This window comes from Astyanax mexicanus, chromosome 7 (assembly GCF_023375975.1).
Source record: "Astyanax mexicanus isolate ESR-SI-001 chromosome 7, AstMex3_surface, whole genome shotgun sequence".
NCBI classification, from domain to species: domain Eukaryota; kingdom Metazoa; phylum Chordata; class Actinopteri; order Characiformes; family Acestrorhamphidae; genus Astyanax; species Astyanax mexicanus.
Genome location: NC_064414.1, coordinates 47,714,219 through 47,732,057, shown reverse-complemented (window position 1 = coordinate 47,732,057; position 17,839 = coordinate 47,714,219). Strand labels below are relative to the sequence as shown.

At 35.3% G+C, this 17,839-nt stretch overlaps 1 protein-coding gene across 8 annotated transcripts in view; it reads left to right on the top strand.

The window, feature by feature from the left end:
- Window positions 1-17,839, top strand: part of fam13a (family with sequence similarity 13 member A) — a 132,289-nt gene that overhangs the window by 81,620 nt on the left and 32,830 nt on the right. For all 8 annotated transcript variants that reach the window (XM_022684489.2, XM_015606992.3, XM_015606990.3 and 5 more), the window contains 2 exons: window positions 5,224-5,294; window positions 7,092-7,128. In XM_022684489.2, the coding sequence (XP_022540210.2) occupies window positions 5,224-5,294; window positions 7,092-7,128 (108 nt within the window). The remainder of the gene's footprint in view (window positions 1-5,223; window positions 5,295-7,091; window positions 7,129-17,839) is intronic.

Sequence of the window (17,839 nt, the reverse complement as noted above, 5' to 3'; positions counted from 1 at the left end):
GTCCTCTAGAGAAATTTGTATGTGGCCAGCAGATAATTTGTGGTGTTTTAAGCAATAATACTTCAAATCAAGAAGATATATTGTCCAATGTAATTGAATGCTAATAAGAAAGTCTAGGCAAGACTTATAAATGTACGGCAACTTCCATCTGCTAAGCTTCCATATATTTGTTCTGCAGTTTGTGAGAGTAAAAACCTACAGCCAAACCGCCCCCCCCCCATTTAGATTATATTAGGCACCCCTTATATACTATCTCAAAAAATAGAATATCATTAAAAAGTTACTTTATTTCAGTAATTCAGTACAAAACGTGAAACTATTGTCGCTGTCCAATTAAAAACACTTATCTCCAAAACAGCAACTTTACAGGAGAGGGAAAAAACCTTGTAAACTGTCAATGGAATTCAATGTAAAAAAAAAAAACAATATTTCAGGTCATTTTAAAGAGTTTCTATTGGTCCGTTCATAAAGAAATCTCGGCACAGTGTAAGAGACAGTTTGTCTGTTCAAATTATGTAGTAAACTAAAATTTGACTAAAATGGAGTGTTTTTCATAGGAAAGCGACAATATTATATATATGTATTACACACTGAGTGATTTATTTTAAGAGTTTTTTTTTTCATTGTTGATGATAATGATTGGCTTACAACCAATGAAAACCCAAAAATCAGTGTGGTTTAGCAAATAAAAAAAACTATATAAAATCAACTGGTACTTTTGACAGTGTGGGCAGTGTGCCAAGTCCTGCTGGAAAATGAAATCTGCATCTCCAAAAAAGTTGCACATGGCTCAAAGCTTGTTTTGAGGCTCCTACAAACTCAAAAGCAGAGTCATTTTGTCAGAAGTAAACTTTCTGCTCCAGATACACACAGTGAGTCAGTTTCATGGATTTCTGCCGTTTCTTTATTTAGTGCCTGTATCTCAGAGTGGTGAGTCAGTCCCGGTAATTGACGGCAGCATGGTAAGAACCCTCTCTGTGAGTGGAGATGTGGTCTGGGGAAGAAAATGTTGGGAAAAACAGACACATGGTAAACTGCCTTAATTACCAGCATCTCATCCCCCTATCTCAGGCTCCAGGGTAACAGTGCTCCTCGCTCCACTGCACATTCCGGCTAAATCGCAGGCGGGCTAATAAGGCCTCAATTAGTGAGAGCTTTTATCTGAAGCAGGAGGCTGCTGATATTCTGAGAGGTCTTGTTGACGTATGTTTATTGGCTGGGAGTGTTTGTGTGTGTGTGTGGTTTGGAGTTCAGACCATTATACGCTGAGCCTTGAACCAGCCAACTACTATTACATGTATTGAATACCGTAAAAAAAAAAAAACTTTTATTATTGTTACCCCTGGCTTGGCATGATGCTAAATAAAACTTTTCTAAAGGTAATTTTTTGTGTAACTTATTTAGTATAAAATCCGGAGTTATGACTCTACCACCTCAGTCCACATGCTTCTCTCAGCTTGTCCAGAAGTGCATGTGTAAAGCTTGTCCTTCAGGAGTGGTAATTTACATTCATTACAGCCTGTAGAGGAGAACAGAAGCAAAAAAAAACAAACAAAAAAACAGAGTTTTAAATTAAATACAAAAGAAAATGTACTTTTCTAACTTCATGCCTTTTTACAGTAGGCCTGCACAATCATTTCAGCACTGTCATAAGAATGTGCACATGGGCAACAGTTACAGAACAGGATAAACAAAGTTATCTATGGCAAATTAAATTACAATGAGCATTGAGCTCATTTTACAGACGTATTTTACCAGAGCCACATTATATATGTCTAATGTCATTTATTTAACTGTAAACCTGGTAAAATTACTGTTATTTGTTTAGTATCACAAAATAAATCGCAAAACAACAAAATATCACAACATGGTTTTTTTTTCCTATTTCGTCCGTCCCTAATTCACAGAAACAGAAATATTGACTGGGAGTTTCTATACTTATGTCATTATGTGTTATTATGCTTTAATATTATTAAAATTTTGCATACAGATTAGTACATACATTTATTCAAGTTGTAAAAAGGGGCTTTTGTTTTTTACGGTTATGGTTTACAGTAACTACAGTAACATCTTTTATCTCAGGGTGTAAATGTTAAAGTGCGGTGCAAAGTCTGATTACTTTTATTGTGGGAAAAGAATGGAAACTGAAACTGGATTTTCTGCTAAATAAACATAAAAGTTCACTTACCATCAGGCAAAGAAGGCAGAAGTACACTAGTCCCATACTTAAGTAAAAAGTGAAAAAGGTTTGGAGTAAAGGTAGAACATCACACAAAAATCTAGCTTTCCTATTGGCTCCTGGCCTCATTTATTTGCATAATAGCAAAAAAAGGTTAGTTTAGTTTTAGTTTTTTTTTTTGCTTACTGAACTATCCCTGAAAATATATCCCAAAACAATTTATAAATTACTTTATTAAAAATGCAGAGATTCATAAATATTCAACTCGCCAGTCTTTAGATCTTCATCTTCCTAAATTTCTCTCTTATAGGGTCAATTTTTGATAAGATATAGGGGGACAAAACTGTGGAATGATTTTAACCATTTGGCAAAAATGTGTTTAAAGATCATTTGATTAATGTATTGTGATTATTCTTTTGTATAAACATTTACTATTTTTTGTTTTTTGTTTTTTATAGTTAGAATGTGATATTATTTAGCTGATGTTATGTTCGTTATAATAGATTTTTTATATAGTACAAAGGTAGAGGCTTTATTTAAGCCCATGTTAGTTTTTTTTCTCTACCTGTACTGTATTTGTCTTTATATTTAGCACTTTGTGTCTGTTGTTTTTTGTTTGTGCAAAAATTTAAAATAAGAAAAATACAGTGTGTATAGCAGACTTTATCGTGGAGTCTCTTTTTCTCCCATCTCTGTTGGATCCAGTGCTAAACGTCCTTCGCTCATGTTTATGTCATGTCCATGTTCCTATAAATTACACCACCCAGTTACGTAAAAGATCAGACACACTATAACCTGCTAAAGGCGGTTTGGACACAATCCCACCGTTTCACAGTAATGAAGCTGAGCTGAACTTTTTCACATAGCTTTTTTGCGTGTCTTATGCAAGATTGGAGATGCCACAGGACACTGCTGACATACATATGATATATCTGATGGATGTGCAGAGCCTGTCTGAGTGAAATGTGATCGGTGGGGTGAGAGGGTGCAGAGTGCTGCTTAAGCTGATGCAACAGAGCCGTGGGTTGTCTTCACTCGGTCTGTTAATGCAGGGAAACATTTAGCTGCTGTTATGTCTGTGGAGTGGCAGTGTACCACCAGACGTCACATGATGTTCATGTGAGTTCAGTTTATTTTTAACATCGTTTTTGTGACGCGTTGTCTTAAATCTCGTAGAGTGTGTCTTCTGTCCTTGTTGGACAAGTGTACTTAAAGGAAAAAATAAAGATATAAAATGGAAAAGGATTTTTTTGTTTAGATTTGTTTTTTGTTTCTAGTAGGGGTGGGGAATATTATATCGTATTGTCGTGGTTTGCACAGAATTGCAGACACGTGCAGATACTGATAAAAATATATGTTTATTATAAAATAAACAGATGTAAACGTAGTCGATACAGAAACAATGGGTAATCACCAGTAAACAGAGCAATGAAGGCAAAACCATACCATAAACGAGAAACAGTCCAGAGTTCATACACGAGAGATCCAATATCAGAGGTAATCCAAGAGGCAGTAGTGAAAACACAGTCCAGGTAATACACAAACAATCCAGTATCAGAGGCAAAGGCAATAATCGGCGTTGAGAAAACAAAGGCAAGGTCATACACAAGATAAACTGAGACAAGAGATATAGAACACTTTGTAATGAGGAGAACCTACAATACGCGGCGTGGGTGTTTGTGTGGAGTGCTCTTTTATAGTGCCAGTAATCAGTATTCGGGACTTCCTGGAGGAAGCAGGTGAGGTGTCACGTGACCAGGTGAGTGCGTGATGTCAGCGGGTGGTACATTCTGGGTAGTGTAGTTGTTGACCTGAGAACTCCGTTAGAGCTTGGTGTGGAAGGGACAGAGGAGCTAACAGCACCAGACGTGACACGTATACAATATATCGTGACACAGAAATATCATGATATTAAAAATCCATATCGTGATAATAGGGCTGTTCTGTCTTAAAAGTAGTCTATTATTTACTGTGAAGCTTTAGGTTTATTTATTGTATAATTGTTTTAGTTTGCAGTTTATATGCATGCAATAAATATTCTGCAATATTTTTTGCTGTATTATATTATTTTATGCTGTATTATTTATTTTGCCACATTATGATTATTCTGTTATACTATTATATTATATTCCTGAAATAAATGAATTATTTTAGTTTTCCTATATCGACAAGTATATCGTTATCGCAAAAATACCCTGAAATATCGCGATATTATTTTAGAGCCATACCGCCCACCCCTAGTTTCTATATAATTTTGCTGTTCTTTACAGCAAATTTTGTATAAACTTTGCTAATGATGTATGAATTGAAATAAATTATTTAAATACATTTTTTAACAATTGGAAAAAAGTAAAAAGATAAAAAAAATCTAAATCTTTGTATTTAAGAGTTTTATTCATGCCTATGTCCCATGACTTTTGGCATGATCCAAAAACTTCTAAAAACTCTAAAGTTCTAAAAAACTTTTTTTTCTGACCTCTAAGTGAAGTGTGTGCAGGGTGTCCTACATTTAATCTGAAATCGCTCAGCTTTTCACACAATGACAACTAGTCCATTACCACCTTGCTCAATGTTAAACGCCACTGATTTTTTAAAATGCAATGTTCTATCTATCTGGCATCTACTTTCCCGCCTCATATAAACTATGAAAATTCATGTTGCCTTGCCATGGGCATGCTGGCCAGTGTTCAACCTCCCTCACAAGATAATTCTTCTCTTTAGTAAAATGTAAAATGTGAAATTTTCCATGTGTCACTGGCTGCAAAGCAAACCTAGAGCATTATAAACCACCCACCCCCATGTTTAACAGTTGGACAGGGTTTCTTTTTGTACTTTTTCTCTTTTGTACTTTTTTATCACATACATTTTTGTTCAACGCAGTCAAAATGTATTATTTCACCTTTATCACTCCACAGTTTTTCCCAAAGGACACCTACCTTCTTTTCTTTTAAATGTATTGCTGTTAATTCGTGGTTTATTACAGCTTAGATAACAAACCTGTTATTACTCAGAGTGATTTTTATTTGTTGTTTTCTTCTTCACAGTTTCAGCCTCACAGATCATCCAGACCACAGGACAGACACCTGTCAGACAGCATGGACTTCACAGATAACAGGTATTAAAGCTATCAGGTGTCTTTTTCACTAGTGTATAATTTGACACTGACGCTTTGCAGGCCTCTTATGTGTGGCTTACGTTTCATACACCTGTTAAAGTGTACTTACTAATGCTGCCCAAAAGTAAATGCTGAGAAATGGAATGATGTTTATTCATTTAAATTCAAATTTAAATTAGTAGATCTTTGGAGAGATGTGTTATAATGGGATATTTTTTTTTATAATCTGACATTTTATAAACTTTGTCATGAACTAAAAACAAGGTAGAAAAAAACGGTTTCAATTAAGGGTGTGCGATATCGTCTACATTTTTTAATATCGTGAACGATATTATACCCTGAAATATCAGCCACCCCTAAATATCACATCAGGGTACTACTTTTTTTTGCTGTTTTTAGCAAAAGAAAAATTCACAATGTTCTCATTTCCCATTATATATCTACTAGAGACAGATTATATCTGTACAGTATCATTTATTTTACTTTAATCCTGGATATAAATGGAGATATATGGAGTCCATTATTAGTATCATGACATTCTGGATCATTGACTTCTGTTACAAATCTGATCAAATCCTTTTTTATTTTTTTTCATATCTCAGTTAGGGGTGTTCCATATCATATCGCACGCGATAATACAATGTAATTTTCATTTTGTTGCAGTATTTGTTGTGTATTCTTTAAATGTTTTTTTCTAATTCAGTGTTTTGTCATATCATCAACAGTATCATTATCTCTAAAAAAATACCATGAAATATAGTGATATTATTATTTTACGGACATATCGCCCACCCCTAATCCCTCTAGTCCATGTCTAATACCAGACAGGTTCACGACTAGGGCTGCTCTTAATGTGTGCATGCGCAATAGTCACATCGCAATTAAATAAGGCAATTAAATAAGGAAATTAAATAAGGCAATTAATTCAAACATGTAATGTTGCAATGGTTGGGTTCTTGACACAAGAAGTAGGTACACAGCGCTGTCTCTGTGTCTATGTAAGTGACAAACTGCTGCTGCCTGAGAAGAGCGAGGGGGAGGGGTTGGGTACATGGTTGGGCACATGCTTGTAGTAAACGCACATGTTGAAAGCTGTGCACCTCAGTCCAGCACAGTTTTGCGCAGATATTTCCTGTTACAGCTGAATTCACGCTTTTAATCCAAAAAAAACACTCTTATTTACCTTAAAAACATTTAAATGCCTGATTAAAGGGCAGATTACTGTTGTTTTGCTGTTTTCTTTGGGTTTTGAGAGCTCGGCGCTGACTCAGCTCTTGATTGGTCCAGATGAAAGACAGTGCCCTGCATTGTTTAATATTGCAATATATATCAGCAAAGTAAATTTTTTCCAATATCGTGCAGCCCTATTTATGACTCTCTACTACAGACAGTCCTTTACTATGGGCAATACTTCTCTACAGGAACTAGACTGTATAAGCTGGATGTATTTGTGCATTTGCACATCTGTGTCAGCAATAGATGCAACTTAAATTAGCTGAATGCATTCATTAGAAGGGATGTCCACAAACATTTGGACATATATTGTAGCTGAAAGTATATAAATGTCATTTGTTCGTCGAGGCTAATCACATAAACGGGGAATGTGCTGAGTGTGAAGGACATTTAGAGAGTAGATCATTTGTGGTCTGGGAATTCGCTGAGTGCTCACTCCCGACTCCTGCTGTCCAACACGCCCAAGCTCCAGCTTCCTGTCTGCTCAGGAAACAGATGCCTTCTTAATACAGAATTGAGAGTTGAATGTATCGATAACATGATGCCGTTTCTCTCTCGTTTTAGGGACGACCAGAAGACGCATGACTCAGCTCATCCTCAGGTAAGCCTGTGCTCTTCTTATATACACTGCTATTTCTATCTCTCTCTCTCTGTCTCTATTATACTCATACTGAGTAACTAATATCTAATATCTCCAGTTCATATGTATTGAGTGATTGAGTGTGTAACACATGTAATGTAATGCATGTGTAATGCTTGGCAACATGCCAGATGTCTGAGCATGGAGTTGTAGAGGTTCCTAATGGTGTTGTGCAATAATCCCTCCCATGCTTTTCGAATAGCCTCACACAGTTTCTGCTGAATTTGCAATAATCATACAGATAGTGTGAAGGTTTAAAGAGCATCCAGAAGAATCCCACACATTTCCTATCAGGGATAGATCTGATGAAGAGTCTGGCAATTGCATAGTATCTTCACTGTGAGCTCTTGAGAAGGCAGCATCATGTGGAAGAGCATTGTCTTTGGAATTGTGTTGGAATTGCACACCAAAGTGTGCATTAGAGCCCGAGCCCGCTCCGCCCCATAAACTGTCATTGTGAGCCAGAGCCCAATTTGAACCCGACATTATTTTTAGTAAGTAGAGCATTAAAACTGAGTGTTTTAAAAACATTTTCAAGCATTTTGAATGAGCAAAATCTGTTCATAATGCTGTTAAGTAACATTGCAACATTGAAGAAGCATAGACCTATTATTTAAGAAAATGTTTATTAAGAACAGATCTCTGAAAGGTTAAAACACAAAGAATGCAAACAATGATTAACAGCCTAAACATTGGTAAATTAGGCTACAAGAATGATGTCTGAATGACTTTCCTCTAATCTAATATCATTTAATATGGTTTAAGAATATTTAATACTTTCTAAACAAATTTACTTTTTATAGTAAGCTTATGTAAAACACAAATATGGTTATGCACTTCACAATTATTATTCTAATAAAAATAATAAAAAAACAATGTTTGAGAATATATATCTTAACTTTTGTGCCTGTAATGAAAACCAAAGGTGATCTGCCACTATTGATTGTGATGCTGACCGCAGTGCCTCCGCACACAGAGTGGTATTCATCACTGAAGATGATTATTCTTTTTTTTTAATTATTATTATTTCTAATTTTTTCCCCATTTTTCCCCATTTTACCTGGCCAAATACCCAACCCACTTATTAGGACTCGCCCTATCACTAGTAATCCCCCAACATCAGGAGGGTGACGACTAACACATGCCTCCTCCGATACATGTGAAGTCAGACTTTCTTTTCAGTATTCTGCCGATGCAGCATTGCCGAGTAGCATCACAGCGCACTCAGAAGTGACTCGGTTCTGATACATCAGCTCACAGACGCCCTGTGCTGATCCACATCACCCTTTAGAGCACTGTCTACTCACCCAGAGAGAGCAAGGCCAATTGTGCTCTCTCAGGGCTCAGGATGGCAAGCTACATAAACAGGATTCGAACCAGCGATCTCCAACAACCCGCTAATAGTGTTTAACTACTTTTGATGAGTGTTTTTGCTCGTCCCTTTTTTCTTCCTGTTTGTTTCTTATCTCGCCACGTGCTTCGACGTCCACACACACACACACACACACTCGAGGATCTTGTGCAATCGTCACTGAAGCTGCTCCTATGCAGTCAGCTCTGGAGAGCCTGTTTCTGCAGCCAGACTTGTTTGTATTACTGGAGGTGAACGTGTGGACAGACTGCATACTTGAGAAACACAAAAACACACCTAAAATAAGACAAGGACGTGTTTAAACTACCAGTTTAGTAAAAAAAAAAAATCCCCTCAGGCAAGACCATGTGTAGAGTAACTGCATACCTGCATAACTGCATAAGTAACACACATTCAGCTCAAACTGTGACGAGCTCTTACGTGATCTCAAACAGACTGGTTTGTGCAGGTCCTGTAACTGTAATGGTTATGACTATCTGAGACGCAAGCATTTATTTATATTATTTATTTTATTTATTTATTCTTTGTTTTCAGTTTAACATCTAACAACCTAAGAATTTTATAAAGGTGCTGACCAAAAAACAATAATTTAACATGTTTTAAGTGTCATGGAAAATCCTGGAAAATGAGAAAATGGATAATATTAGTGAGATTCTGGACATAATCATGCTATAATAATTAGATGCTAAAATTGATATTTTGTAGATTTTTTGAGTTTTTGTATTGAAACAACAATACTGTATAAAAATCACTACTGATTATCCACATTAATCTTTAATTAATAGGACGTTTATTAGTGATAATATCAGCAAGGGTTTTTTGTTAATTGCCAATTGCCAGCTGTGTTAACAATCTTTTAACATATTTACATATAGGGATATGCTTATTGTGTGTTGTGTATTTCAATATATCTGTTAAGCTTGGTGGTGGTAGCATCATGCTTTGTGCTGAACTAATACATTGCAAAACAAATGCAGAAATGCACCAGCAGATGACATGTCTCTCCAAACCATCACTGATTGGTGGAAACTTCACACTAGACCTCGAGCAGCTTGGACTGTGTGTCTCTCCACTCTTCCTCCAGACTCTCTCCCTTAATTTACAAATGAAATGTAAAATTTACTGATGATCAGTGATGGTTTGGAAGGGGTCATGTCATCTGCTGATGTTGGTTCACTGGGTTATATCGAGTCCAAAATCCGTGCAGTGTTTTCCAAGAAAGTAGTAGTGTAATCAATAAACAGGCTAAAATTAGATGTTTGTCTTGTTATTTTTTTAAAGTTCAGAGCTTTTTTAAATATGTATACTGTACATATCTCAGTTGAAAACCATCTAATTTAATTGAATTCTACCATTTCTACCAAAATGACTGTTCAAATATCTGACAATTCTGCAAAATCCAGTTAATATTGATTAAGGATGTATGTTGTATCTCATTTTGTGGCATGTTGAGTGTATGCCAGTGTCTTATCACAGCTGAAGAGGCCTAGAAATAAGTGCTTTAAAAATAGAATACAGTGGTCTGTCTCTAGGGTTTAATATGTTAATTTTGGATTTCTCACACATGCTTTTTGGACTAGTGAAAAAATAAAGATTCCTCTGAGATGCTTCCTGAGATGTGCTTCATTGTCACTAGTGTGGGAACGGCCTGGTGCTGCTGACCCCTCGCCGTGGAGCTCGGCCAGTCCCGTCCTCTCCCATCTGCTTCTGAACGCACTGTCCACTGCTGCTCCTCTGGGGCGAGTGCTCACAGCTTAAACACCCAGATGGCTGAGACCGAAGTGGCTGCGGCCCTCTGGTTCTGCCACCACCCTCCTCTGGCACCGCTGCCCCGCCACCTGGCATCCTCTTACGCCAGGCTTTTACCCATGCCAAGCCCTTCTGCTGCAGCACTGTGGCTCTACTGCTGCAACCAAGTGGGTTAAGAACTGGGCCACTTACAGATGCATCTTAAAATGTGAAACTCATATATTATATAGATGTATTAAACACAGAGTGATCTATTTTATGTGTTTATTTCTTTTGTTGTTGATGATTATGCCTTTCAGCCAATGAAAACCCAAAAAATAGACTATTGTAAAAGACCAATTGGTACTTTTGGCAGTGTGGGCAGTGTGCCAAGTCCTGCTGGAAAATGAAATCCGCATCTCCATAAAAGTTGTCAGTAGCAGAGGGAAGCATGAAGTGCTGTAAGATTTTTTTGGAAAACAAGATTGCACTGACTTAAGACTTGATAATAAAACACAGTGGATCAACACCAGCAGATGACATGTCTCTCCAAACCATCACTGATTGGTGGAAACTTCACACTAGACCTCAAGCAGCTTGGAGTGTGTCTCTTCACTCTTCCTCCAGACTCTCTCCCTCGATTTTCAAATGAAATGTAAAATTTACTGATGATCTGAGATGGTTTGGAGAGTCATGTCATCTGCTGGTGTTGATCCACTGTGTTTTATTATCAAGTCCAAAGTTACAGCATTTCATGCTTCCCTCTGCTGATAACTTTTATGGAGATGCAGATTTTATTTTCCAGCAGGACTTGGCACACTGCACACACTGACAAAAGGACCAATTGGTCTTATATAATATTCACATTTTCTGAGACACTGATTCTTGGGTTTTATTGGCTGTAAGCCATAATCATCAACGATGAAAGAAATACACTCTGTGTGTGTAATATATCTATATAACATATGAGTTTTACATTTTGAACTGAATTTCTAAAATAAAATTTAAACTTTTAAATGATATTCTTATTTTTTGAGATGCACCTGTTTTCGATTTGGTGTAACACGTGCATGTGAGTTGAGAACATGCAGCTGCTGCTGGAATGTTTCTCGTTTTGAGCGTAATCTCACAATCAGTTTGGAAATCTTTTTGCAAGCTTGTGAATTTCACAACCACTCTCTTCCTCCAAACATTTTCTCTTTTTACAAGGAAGAGATTGTTCCTTCAGTTTAATCTAGTTAGTTTAGCCATCTATAATGTAGACGTATTGTTAATTCGAGTGAATCCTTGTTTTAGGGAACTTTATTATAGCCTAAATTAACGTTAAAGGACAACATAAAATAAAATAAAAAAATAACTGGGATGCTGTGAAAAATGTCAGTAAATATAAAGAAAAACAAAATGCAGTGTTTTCCAAAATATCATACACAATTTTTTTTCACAGTAGAACATACATATCAGATATGACATCAGATATTTTATGGGATGGGCCTACAAAAGGCTGGGAAAGTAATCTGTCAGTATTGGATGCTAATGATCTTCGGACCCTCAGGTGGCACTGCTTTAAAAACAGGCTGTACTAATTCTGTACAGGAAATCACTACATTATGAGTGCCATTATCAGCTAGTAATTGACTGTAACCGAAGCTCTCCATGTATTACTTTGCCACTTACAGGTAACCTAGCAACGATGCAGCGCTTACAAGCCAAACAGCGCAGCTACAAACAGAGCAGCAATGGAACTATTTTAACTCGCGGAGTGTTTATAACCAAATAGTTCGTATTTTCTCGTCCTCTTTAAATCAAAATCTTTCAATCAACTGCGATAAAGGAACTGTGGTAAAATCACAATAATATTTAATACACTTTGTAATATTTAATAGTGTCATAATTAGGCCTGTCACAATAAGATTTTTTGTGGACGATATATTGTCCCAGAAATTATTGCGATACACGATATTTTTGTAATTTTAAAGACAGCTAAAAAAAAAATCTTTTTAATCATTTATTATAATTTGTTTGAGAATTATATACTTATCTCTTCACCTACTTTAGTCCACACTGTGTGTATGTGGAAGCATTGAAGCATGACTGGAGCTAAAATATTGTTCACTATTATATATGTGAACAAAATTACAAATAAACACAATAGACGATATCACGATTATCAAAGATGATTGAAATCATGTTCATTAATGTATTGTACAATAAATCAATATTACAGTTCTGGTGACAGGCCTAGTCATAATCGGTGTCAATCAATACTTAGTTGAGACGTTTCTTAACCGTTTAACTGTGTTTATTACTATCATAAGTTCATGTTATTTGTGACACTTATAGTAAAATATTACCTAATTATTTAGTCTGTTCTCTTCAGACAGTTCACACAGTTTAAGTATCTGTTAGAAACTACTGCTCTGTAACAAACTATTGCAGTATTAGGTGTGAGGAACTGAAACTCTAGACCAGCTGATGGGATCATTTTTGTGCCCTTTAGGAAGTTAAAACCAGTATGTACACACACACACACGCACACACAGACACATACACACACGCGCTCGCCATCCGCCCACTTACTGTATCAGCATGTCTCTGCATGCCTGGCAGCACATGTACAGTGAGTAGTATCACGGCTGTAGTGGTGAGAACACTCTGTCCTTACTCTGCATACGTTCACACAGCTATAGAGCACAGCCGCCGACACGTCTGTGACCTGCAGCAGGAAGTCCTGAAACCTGAAATCTGACTTTATTTACAGCAGGCTTTTAAACTGAGGGTGAGATTCCTCACTGAAAATATATAATATTAATTCTACAGAAGGTTCCATTTCCAATTTTTTAAAAATTCTAATAATATCTGGTTATTTCATAACACTTTTGATGAAGATCATGTCTATAAAACATTATAAACATACTTATAACACATTATAAAGCATTCATAAAGCCTTATAAACATGGCTATTTTAAACATATTTAAAACAGTCTAGCCAGGTTTATTATGCATTATGGATCGTGATCATCACATGTTTATAAAATGGCATATATATTATATATAAATATATATAAATTACAAGAACCTCAAGAAAGCGGCATTAACAAAGCATGCTATAATTAGCATTTTATAATTAGTGTAAAACAGTTAAGCAAAATAAAATGAAAACAAGATTTCTAAACTAAATTAAAACAACTTTCAGAAAGATCAAACACTTAAAATTTACAGCGCAAAATGACACTGAACATTATTCCATAAAACTCCTAACATTATCCTTTATAGTTATACATGGGAGCCATATTCACAATAAAAAAAGCTAAATTTAATCCTGAAAGCATCACAGTTATTCTTGTTATCAAGTTCCTGACTTGGCACACATGCCAAGTGATTAATAATATAATTTTCAAATAATGCAATAACTATTTGGCATGCCAAAAAATAAATATTGTAAAATAGTATTAAAACATGTATTTTTTGTTGATCCTAGATGCTCCAAAGGCCTAAATGATGTTAAAAATGATTTTAAGCACATGTACGTTAATTATAGACAACACAGGTTAGTGTGATGGGATGGATAGCCAAATACACATAGAGATACACTAATCATAATTTGGTTATTTTGACTATTTATATTTAATAAAAACAGGGACACAAATAAAGTCCCAACAAAATGTATTTAATATTTTTTTTGATAATATTCTAGATTAAAAATGTCATGTTGGCTAATAAGGACACAGGAAAATGTAAGCTATTACATTGATGGATTTTTTAAAATATATATACATATTTATTATAGTTTTTTTTGTTTTGTTTAAATTTATCACACCAGTTGTTGTTGACACAAATGGCACCGATTTTTTTGCATGAACAAAAATAAAATTCATTAATACTAAATGTATTGTTCTTTTTTAATCTAAAACTAGTGCATGGCATGTTTTATTTTTTGTGGATGAGCTAAAAATCCCAGATTACAATGATAATCTTCAGTTATAAGATGGGAACTCACATGGTGGACCTTTGTTCACAATTGTAGTTTCTGCATTTTCCACCATGATTCCTGTAAATCCTGGGTTTTTGTGTATATATAGATGTGTGTTTCAGTGTGCATGTATTTGTGTGTGTGTGTGTGTAAAACCCTGCTGCTGAACGCTGTAAGTAAGCAGTTATTAGGACAGCCCACCTACTGAGCTGAGCTACTGGTGATTATGTAACTGGAGCAGAATGGCCACCGGTGAGCTGATGCAGCGGCCGAGCCACACACTCCACACACACACACACACACACACACTCCTCTAAACACATCCTCACTTTAACACTGATTCAGTCATCCTCTCCTCCTGCAGCCCCGGTGATTTGTACACTGTTCTCTCATTATTACAGGTGTAAACAGCCCGTCGTAAGAGGATTAAGAGATTGATATTGTTTACCATCAATCGCCCTGATTGAGTGGTTTTTACACTTTGTTGTTGTTGTTTTCTGGAGAGCACATCATGTGAATGGTGCAGATTGACCTTCTGGTTAGCTTAACTCAGGGGTTTCTATTTACCAGCATCCCAAAACACCGCCTGCTGATCAGGTTAAATTAGATCCACTGCAACATTAATCTGAAAAGACAAAAAATAAACCTGCAGTTGATTTCGGTGAATGGATTTACTGTGAACTGTAGTTTTGTGAATAAGTTGGGGGTGCATTCATTCTTGAAAATAAAAAAGTAAAAATGTAATAAAAAATTAAATATAAAAAAATCATGTAGTAAAAATGTAACAGTTTAAATAAGAAGGTTTTAGTTTAGTTTTAAAAGAACATATTGAGAGAAAAGTAAATCAGCTTTAAAACAGATGGTTAGGTCTACTTTCATCCCAAAAATTTGATTTAGGTTTAAACAACCAGGTATTGGAAAATTCAGGTAAAAATAAGATATTAGGAAATTTAGGTTTTTCAAAAAAAGGAAAAATCAAATTGTACAAAAAAGAATTTGTAGGTTTTATAAATTATAATAAATAAAAAAATATATATATATAATAAAGTTTAGGCTAAAAGCAGGTATTAGAAAATATATTATACAATATTAGGCATTAGAAAATAGCATTTTTCAAAAAATGCAAAGTTTTAAAAATTCAAGGTTTATAAAAAACTTTAGATGTTGGAAATGTGGGGTTTAAAAACAGTGAATATGTGAGAATTAGGGCATTTTGTAAATTTAATATATTAAAAATACATAAAACTAAAAAATCAGGTTTAAAATAGATGGTGAGTTCCACATTCATCCCAAACATTAGATATAATAAATTGTTAAAAAAAATTTGGTTTACAAAATCAGATATTTAAAAATTAAAGTAAAAAACTTAAAAGATATTAGAAAAAGTAAGAAAAGATTCTACAAAAGTAAGAAATAGCAGATATTATAAATTACGGATTATAAATGATAAAAAACATGTTTTAGAAAATATGTTATACAATATTAGGCTTTAGAATATAGCAGTTTTCAAAATATCATTCAGGGTTTAGAAACATCGAATATGTGAAAATTAGAGCATTAGTAGATTTAATATTTAAAAAAAAGGTTGGTTGTGTACAAAAAGTGTGATGGCTGCTCTGTTTATAGGACTGCAGGTAAATCCATTAATCATGCGGGAGGGAAGGGGGGAGGGGGGTTGGGGGGTTCCTCTGTGGAGAACAGTGTGTACCACATTAATTCCCTCAGCTGAAACAGAACCATATTCCCCTCTGTGTTCAGCCTCATAAAGAGTGAATAACTGCTCCATAAACCCAGTCTGAATGAAGAGATTGTGTTGTTTGAGTTGTTTAATTTGGGAACAAAGCCTAAACATATGGTGATAAACAGTGTCTATCTCTGTTATTTGATGGAGATGAATGTGAGATGAATGCTGTCTGTGGGATCTTCTGCTCGTTCTTCGTGTTTAGATTATGATCCTGAGAGAATGCAGAGTTTTGGTGGGAAATAAAAGATAAAATAAACATGGAAATTGCTTCCAGTTTGAATGAGGGCTTTTATTGCCCACAAATGGCTGTTTGTTTATTAGACGGTTTGATGTGATTTGATGTGTGTGTGTGTGTGTGTGTGCTCTAATGAGAACCAAATGCTGTGTAGATCTAAGCAGTGAGAGTAAAGTGAGTGGGAGGTTTCCTCTGCTGGAGCTGGATCTGGGCTAGGTTGGGTCTCCAGCAGCAGATGGCCTTTGGGCATTACTCACTCACTCAGTGTGGAAGATAATTCAGTGAAGCTACAGTACAGGCCAAAAGTTTGGACACACCTTCTCTTTTTCAATGTGTTTTCTTTATTTTCATGACTATTTACATTGTAGATTCTCACTGAAGGCATCAAAACTATGAATGAACACATGTGTAGTTCAAGTTTTATGTATTTAATAGTATATATATATATATATTTTCTAGTTTCTTCAGACTAACCACCCTTTGCTCTGATTACTGCTTTACACACTCTTGGAATCATTCTCTCAATGAGCTTCAAGAGGTGGCCACCTGAAATTAAATGTTTTCCAACAGTCTTGAAGGAAGGAAGGAGTTCCCAGAGGTGTTTATTAGCACTTGTTGCTCCTTTGCCTTCTTCACTCTGTGGTCCAGCTCACCCCAAACCATCTGGATTGGGTTCAGGTCTGGTGACTGTGGAGGTTCAGCTCATTTTTCTTAAGTACATAAAACTCCACATGTGTTCATTCATAGTTTTGATGCCTTCAGTGAGAATCTACAATGTAAATAGTCATAAAAATAAAGAAAACGCATTGAATGAGAAGGTGTGTCCAAACTTTTGGCCTGTACTGTATGTTGGAGACTGTTTGCGTTAAGCATGAGGAGTTAAATCTGCTCCTAGATCAGCGATAATGAAATACTGGACCCCTTCTGATGGTTTCATGGTACATCACGGTATATCACAGCATTTTTATTATTATTATTATTATTATTATTATTATTATTATTATTATTATTATTATTTATTTATAGATTATTATATTAAATATAGGTTTGTGTGTAACTGTACTGCTAGGAGTACATATAGTATCAAACTTTAAATTAAGGTTTTGATTACTACTGGGTTCACTTTTTTCAACAAAATTACACAATATATGAAGAAATTATAGCATAAGCTTCATTAGCATAAAAAAACAGCTAAAGAATGTAAAAACAAACATTATTAATAAGTACACCAACAGCTTTAACACGACTTCCTTTACAGAACTACATATATTAAACACTATAAAAAGCTAGCTAATATTAGCAGTGAGCTAGCTAGCATACTAACATTAGCAATGATTTGGCTACATTACCAGGAAGAGAAATAAGCAGATTTTTTTTGAAAAACAAAAATGATGACAAATAGGAAACATTATGTTATGAGTCTTAAAAAGGTATTAAACATCATTAAATTAGACTTATAAATGGTGTAAGAACTGGATTAAAGCATCATTAATTCAGATTTTTAGTGAATCAACAGTCATTCATGTCACCTTGCCATGAGAATTTGTTCACAAATGTTCAACCTCACTCACATGATGTCACCTCACAACTTATACAAGTGTGGGCATTCCCAACATGCAGTCA